We start from the raw sequence: 7758 nt of genomic DNA, 5'->3' as shown, positions 1-7758 counted from the left end.
AGTGACATCGTCACAGCAGCCTCCAACTCATGGTCTCAAGCAATCAGGCCTCAGCCTCCTGAGTAGCTGTGACTACAGGTGTGTGCCACCAAACTTGGCTATGTTTGTTTTTTTTAACCATCAGTCTCTGCTTTGTTTCCTTTTTGTGGTAAATTACACATAACAATATCAATGGGTACAATTCAATGGCATTTCATTTATACATCACTATCCCTCCAAAAGGAAACCCTCATTAGCAGTCACATCCTACTCTCCTCTTCCTGGGCCCCTGGAAACCACTCAGCTACTTTCTGTCTCTACTGAGTTGACTATTCTGGACATCTCATATAATGGAATCCTGCAATATGTGGTCTTTTGTGCCTGCCTCCTCCCACGTAGCACGATGATTAAGATTCATCCATGTTGTTGCTTTGCCTTTTGTACCTGCCATGGCCAGATAGGGCTCCTCCTCTCTCCCACTGACTGAAATCAGACCCCCATGTTCCTGTGGGGCTCTGGGGGATGGCTGATGCTGCTAAGATCACAATCAATCCAGTTTTCCTGCTCAGATCAAATCCCTGAATAATAGTAACAGTGACCACAGATCAGGCACCCTGAGTATGCAGGGCTCTGTGCTAAGCACTACCCATGCTGGGTTTCATATGGTTTTAATTCTCCCAAAAATCCTAGGAGGAGGAAGCCATTCTCAACCATTGTCCTGCCCCCATTTTCCAGGTATGATGGAAAGTATACCAGGTATGCCAGTTGGGCCAGGCATGCTCACTCCCCGTAGCCAGGCATTCTCTTTTCCCCACTGTGCCCAGGCATCCACTTACTTTCCTCCTTTCTAACACCATGACCTTGAGACAATTATTTAACCTGTGTCTTTGTTTCCTCATCTGTAAACAGGGATAATCATGGCACCTGCTTCATAGAGTTCCAGTGACAACTAAAGGAGCTAACAGGTGCAAAGCATCTAGCTCATAGGTGCATGTGAGTGCCTGGTGCACAATGGCCATTCTAACAATCCCTGCCTGGAGAGGGGCTCAGTGAGGAAGTACAGGGGACTGAAGCTGGGGGAGGGGGACAATGAAGAGATGGGACAAGACACCCAAGAAAGTCAGCCTGGGCAGAGATACTACTGTAGACTCCAGCCTGTGTATGTCATGAGCCACCTTTTCAGTCTACTAAAAGGAGTTCGTGCTATCTGTCTTCTCAATCAATCCACGAATACCTGTACAGAAGTTTCCACCCTCTGCAGCACACTAGTCAGACTTAAAGCCTGGTGGCCCCTGTATAGTGGATACCTTCTGGGGCACTCACTCAGTCCAGGGCCCTCCCCAGAGATTGGCCAGTGGGGTCCCTGGAAGCTCTAATTTTTAGGCATGACCCTGCCCCTGCCCCTCTGCCATGGCTGATTAGGCCAGAGGGGTCAGGTGGCTATCCACTGTCTTACCCAAAAATGATAAGCAAAAGACCCAGAGGCTGGCAAAAGGAAGCTGAGAGGTATTGAGGGGTGTCTTCTAGACAGCAGGACCTCCGTAGACTCTTCCTGCTGGGGTCAACTTCCATTCCATCAGGATTGGCCACTTAGTTCTTCCTGGTCTCCAGTGAGAAGCCTCAGCATCCTTCAAATAACATGCTTTGTTTATTTAAAAACATATTGACCCAAATATCCATCGGTAGGTGAATGAATAAAGAGAATGTGGTCTCCCTATGCCCTAGAATTTTTTTTTGAGACAGAGTCAGAGTCTCACTCTGTTGCCCTGGGGTAGACTGCCATGGTGTCATAGCTCACAGCAACCTCAAATCCTGGGCTCAAGTAATATTCTGTCTCAGCCTCCCAAGTAGCTGGGACTACAGGTGCCTGCTACCACATCTGGCTATTTTTTCTATTTTTAGTAGAGATGGTGTCTCAATCTTGCTCACTCTGGTCTCAAACTGATCTCAAGCAATCCATCCACTTCAGCCTCCCAAAGTGTTAGGATTACAGGTGTGAGCAACCATGCCCGGCCCCATGCATTAGAATATTATGTAGATGACATACACTACAGCATGGACAAACCTTGAAAGGAGCCAGATAATAAGGACATACACTGCATGATTCCATTTATGTAGAATGCCCAGAACAGGCAAACATGCCAAGACAGAAAGCAGATAAGTAGTTGTCTGGGCTGGCAACAGGGAGGGAGAGTAACTGGGGAGTGTGGAGCTTCCTTTAGGGGTGATGGAAATAGTTTGGATGAGACAGAGGTGGTGGTTGTACAACATTGTCGGTGCCTTAAATGCCACTGAATTCTTCACTTTAAAATAGTTAATTACTGGCTATTAATGTTAAAGTAAAAAATGAAAAAAAATAAGGCCAGGCTTGGTAGCTCACACCTATAATCCTAGCACTCTTAGAGGCCAAGGCGAGTGGATTGTCTGAGCTCAGGAATTTCAGAACAGTCTGAGCAAGAACAAGACCTGGTCTCTACTAAAAACAGAAAAACCAGCTGAGCATCGTGGAGGGCACCTGTAGTCTCAGCTCAGGAGGCTGAGGCAAGAGGATCACTTGAGCCCAAGAACGTGAGGTTGATGTGAGCTGTGATGTCACATCACTCTACTAAGGGTGACAAAGTGAGACTCTTTTTCAATAATTACATGAACAAATGATTATAAATTAAATATAAATATAGAAAAACTAGCCAGGTACTGTGGCAGGCAGTTGTAGTCCTAGCTACTCGGGTGGCTGAGGCAAGAGGATCACTTGAGGCCAAGAGTTTGAGGTTGCTGTGAGCTATGACATCACAGCATTCTACCTAGGGTGACAGAGTGAGAATGCTCCCAAAAATGTTTAATTAATTAATTGAATAAGATAAAATGATTAATTTTATGTTAGGTGAATTTCCCCTTAATTAAAAAAAAAGGAATGTTAACTCAGATACCTTGGAAATGACCCTGACTCCCAGGGAGATTCAACTAGAAGCACTGGTGGACAGAGTCTGGCTCAAAGAGGATCTAGGACACGGTACCTCCAGGGACAGGAGGTCAGGCTGGATGGATGGCTGAGCCTGGAGTCCTATCACCACCTGACTCCCAGCTATACCAGGCCTGGTTATCTGAGACACCTACTAAGCCCTGCCCTCCCTCAGAGGAATGAGAGGTGCAGGGTGAACACAGGGGCAGAAGCCCATCTGCAGGTAAGAAGGCCGTGGGGTGGGCATAAAGTTCTGGGGACCAAGTGTTTTGTGCCCACACAGCACATTCTCCATCCATAGCCTCTCATTTAACCCTTAGGGCCACCTGAGAGGATTGTTCCTATTTGACAGATGGGGAAGCTGAGGCTTAGACAAGCAAACCAGGTGGCTAGGACAAAGCAGCGTCAAGCGTAGAAGCATCAAGCATAGAATCACATATTTTTTTTCACAGCTCAACCAGACCCCTTCCAGACTCACTAGTTTTTTTTTTTTTTTTGAGACAGAGCCTCAAGCTGTCCCCCTGGGTAGAGTGCTGTGGCATTACAGCTCACAGCAACCTCCAACTCCTGGGCTCAAGCGAGTCTCTTGCCTCCGCCTCCCAAGTAGCTGGGACCACAGGTGCCCGCCACAACGCCCGGCTATTTTTTGGTTGCAGCCATCATTGTTGTTTGGCGGGTCCGGGCTGGGGATTCGAAACCGCCACCTTAGGTGTACGTGGCTGGCGCCTTAGCCGGTTGAGCCATAGGCGCCGAGCCAACCTCACTAGTTTTTAAATGCCTAACAAGGTAGCAACTGGGAGAAGCACTGGGAAAGGGGCCCCCTAGGATTCTGGGGCTGCTCTTTTCTTGAGTGGGTTTGCTAGTTACAGAGTTTGCCTGCACTTTTTTGTATGTTGGTCTTCATACAAAACTGAGGTTCTCCTGACCCCATTTTTTTAAGATAGAGTCTCATTCTGTCTGTCACCTTGGGTAGAGAGCAGTGGTGTCATCATAGCTCACAGCAACCTCGGTCAGTCTCTTGGGCTAAAGTGATCCTCCTGCCTCAGCTTCCCAAGTAGCTGGGACTACAGGCACCTGCCACAATTACCTGCCAGCTAATTTTTCTGTTTAGTAGAGACTGGTAGTAGAGATTAGTAGAGACTCTTGCCCAGGCTGGTCTCAAACTCCTGAGCTCAAGCAATCCACCCAAAGTTCTAGGATTGCAAGCATGAGCAACCCTGCCCAGCAGAAAAGTGTTTTTAGAAGTCCTGCAGTCCTGAAGTGATTTGAATGACACAAGGTGGTTGAGACGGCACCTTCCTTCCATAGGAGCCTGTCTAGGCAGGAGAGTGCTCTCTGCTTCTGTCTGGTCTGGGGCTTTTTAAACAGTGTGGGTGTGGTTGGGCATCAGCTACTAAGGCAGAAAGCAGAAGTGAGGCTGAGAAACTGCCCCACAAGGACCCTCCTACCCTCCCCCCTTGGGTGTTGGGGTTCCCAGATGGTGGTGGGAACATCAGGAGCAATCTCCCTGGCCTAGCCCGGCCCAGCCCCTGAGCACCTGACAAACCTCATCCCCTCCTCTCTGCACCAAGCCTCAATCTTCACTGCATATTTCATAAGGGATGAGGAGACTTACCCCCTTGCCAAACCAAGTGCCCAAGGCAAGGACATCCAGGGGGCTGAATCACGGCCCTTAAAGATGTCCACTGCCTAAACCCTGGAACCTGTGACTGTGTTGTTGCCCTATATGGCAAAGGGGACTTTGCAGGTTCTGATTACATAAAGGATGTTGAGTTGGGAAGATGGTCTGTAATTACGAGGGTCCTTATAGAGGGAGGTGGGAAGGTCAGAGTCAGAGACAGAAGATACAAGGATGGAGGCAATGTCAGAGAGGAGAGAGAATGTCTGGCCAGGGGCAGTGGCTCACATCTGGACTCACTCTAGCACTTTAGGAGGCTGAGGAGAGAGGATTGCTTGATGCCAGGAGTTCAAAACCTACCTGAGAAAAAGCAAGACTCCATTTCTACAAAAAAATAGAAAAATTAGCTAGGTGTGTGGTGCGTACCTATAGTCCCAGCTACTCAGGAGGCTGAGCCAGAAGAATCACTTGAGCTCAGGAGTTTGAGGTTTCTGTGAGCTAGGCTGTCACCATGGCACTCCAGTCTGGGCAACAGAGTAAGACTCTGTCTTAAAAAAAAAAAAAAAAGAATTAAAAAAAGAGAGAGAGAGTGGGAATGCTGTGCTAGCCATGCTGCTGCGGGAGGGGCCATGAGCCAAGGAATTCAGGCAGCTTCTAAAAGCTGGGAAAGGGCAGTGCCTGTGGCTCAAAGGAGTAGGGCACCCACCCCATATGCCGGAAGTGGCTGGTTCAAACCCAGCCCCAGCCAAAAACTGCAGGAAAAAAAAAAAAAAAGCTGGGAAAGGCAAGAAAATAGATTCTTCTCCCTTGAATGTAGTCCAGTGAAACTACACTTTAATTTTAGCCCAGTGAGACTTCTTTTTATTTTTTCAGATGAAGTCTCACTCTGTTGCCCTGGGTAGAGTGCTGTGTTGTCATAGCTCGCAGCAACCTTAACTCCTGGGCGCAAGCAATCCTCCTGTTTCAGCCTCCCAAGCAAGCAGCTGGACATATAGGTGCCTGTCACTACACCTGGTTAATTTTTTCTAGTTTTAGTAGAGACAAGGTCTTGCCAGAGACAAGGAAACTTAGGCAAAAGAAGGTGAGCAGCTCAAGGTCACTTTGCTCAAAAAGGCTCCAGTTTTCATGCGGGCTGCTTCCCCTTCTTGGCTATTGTGCATAATGCCACTGGGAACATCTGGTGTACTTACAGATTTTTGTTTAAACAGCTATTCTCAGTTCTTTTGGGCACACAGCTGGGGATGAAATTTTCAGGTCACAGGGTGACTCTTTACATCCCCACCAGCAGTGGGAAAGGGCTCTGATTTCTCCACGTCCTTGGCTGCATATGGGACTCCATTTATTAACACCGGCCTCAAGCTGGTTGAGGGGTGGCAGGACACAGCAGTTCGAGGCAGGCCAGAGACAGAGGCCCTGCCTCAACTCCCCGCTCCCCTGTTAGGCCTTCAGCAAATCCACAAGCTCCTCTGAGTTCATTCCCCACCTATGACACTCCTTCCCCACTCTTCACAGCTCCTGTGGGTTTCTGTTCACTCATTTCTGTTTGCTACCCCTTGTTACCTCTCCCACAGCAGGCTCGCCTCAAATTTTGTTTTATTGAGGTGAGATTCATGTAATACAATTAACCATTTTAAACTGAACAATCTGGTGGCCTTTAGTACATCAACAATTGTGCACCCCTATCTAGTTTCTTTTTTTTTGAGACAGAGCCTCAAGCTATCCCCCTGGGTAGAGTGCCATGGCATCACAGCTCACAGCAACCTCCAACTCCTGGGCTCAAGCAAGTCTCTTGCCTCCGCCTCCCAAGTAGCTGGGACCACAGGCGCCCGCCACAATGCCCGGCTATTTTTTGGTTGCAGCCGTCATCATTGTCTTCGCGGGTCCGGGCTGGGGATTTGAACCCGCCACCTTAGGTGTACGTGGCTGGCGCCTTAGCCGGTTGAGCCATAGGCGCCGAGCCCCCTATCTAGTTTCAAAACATTTTCATCACTCCAGAGGAAACTCTGCACCCACTAAGCATGCACTTCCCATTCTCTCATCCCCTGTAGCCCCCCAGAGACCACATACCTCCAGGGCTACCCCTGTAGCCCCCCAGAGACCTCCATCTCTACGGATTGGCCTATTGTGGATGTTTCCTATAAAAGGAATTATAGATTACATGACATTTGTCTCTGGCTGCCTTCCTCAATACTTGACAAAGGTTGCAAGCTTAGAGTGTTGGTTCTGCCTGACTCCAGAGCTCCATTTCCCCTCTGCTGTGTAAGGGGAGGGCCCATCACAGAGCAGTGTAGATAGGCTGCCCCAGAGGGGCCAGAGGGTTAACCCTGGAACTGGGGTTACCTTCACTTGATCTTAGCCAAAAGGCCAAGAAGTGATGAGCTGGGGTTACCTTTGTGATGGCTTCCTCATTACCCTCCACCATCTTCCGGAGCTTAATGAGATGCCACAAGTCTACAGCAGGTCGCTTGGTTCCCTGGCTGCCCTCTAGCAGCTGGGTGGTGGAGGGCAGGTCCCGTAGTATGGCCAGCTGGGACTCTATCTTGTCCACACGGCTTACCAAGTGGTCGAAGACATTGCTGACCTTTTTCATGGGGCTGAGTATGGGCTGGGCATCTCCTTCCCTGGGCATGACTATGCCCTGAGAGGTCTGGAGGAAGTCCTCATCCCCCGAGAGGACCTTCTTGAGCTTGCCCATTTCAATGTGCTCCAGTATGCCATGGAGCAGGAGATGCAGGGCCTTGAAGTTCACCACTCCGCACTGTGGGATGGCAATGTTGACCAGCTCTGCGAATGTGAGCGAGAAGCCTGGGGCTTCCTGGGGCTGGGTCATCCTGCCTGGGGCTGGATCAGTGAGGCTTGGGTTCTGTGGGTCCCTGGGGATAATTGGTAGCTTCCAGTGGTCCCAGGAAATACACGGACAGGTCCTCAGAGGTTTGGAGAGGCAGCAAGTCACAGTGGTCAGGGAGGGGAGGAATGGCCTCTGTCCTGGCCAGAGCTCAGATCAGAGTTTCTGGTTGCTAGGACACCAAAGAACGTAGTGGCATGGGCATGCTTCCAAGAAGCTGGAGTGGGGCACGTGCTCCTGCATGCGCTCTACCCAGTGAAGTGTTCGATTAACATTTGATGAATGTTTGAATAGAGAATGCACAGCCTTTTGATTATATTAGACTGATGACCATTTCTTTTTCTTTTTTTTTTTTTT

At 49.1% G+C, this 7758-nt stretch overlaps 1 protein-coding gene across 1 annotated transcript in view; it reads right to left on the bottom strand.

Annotated features, from left to right (window-relative positions):
• The window catches only part of CUNH16orf96 (chromosome unknown C16orf96 homolog), a 52322-nt gene extending 44936 nt beyond the window's left edge, over nt 1–7386 (bottom strand). The window contains exon 1 of the mRNA XM_023513867.1: nt 6946–7386. Coding sequence (XP_023369635.1) covers nt 6946–7386 — 441 coding nt within the window. The remainder of the gene's footprint in view (nt 1–6945) is intronic.
• Between the last annotated feature and the right edge of the window lie 372 nt (nt 7387–7758).

This window comes from Otolemur garnettii, unplaced genomic scaffold, assembly GCF_000181295.1.
Source record: "Otolemur garnettii isolate 467f Iridium unplaced genomic scaffold, OtoGar3 scaffold00044, whole genome shotgun sequence".
NCBI lineage: Eukaryota > Metazoa > Chordata > Mammalia > Primates > Galagidae > Otolemur > Otolemur garnettii.
The sequence above is the reverse complement of the archived record's forward strand: the minus strand, read 5'-3'. Positions and strand labels throughout refer to the sequence as shown.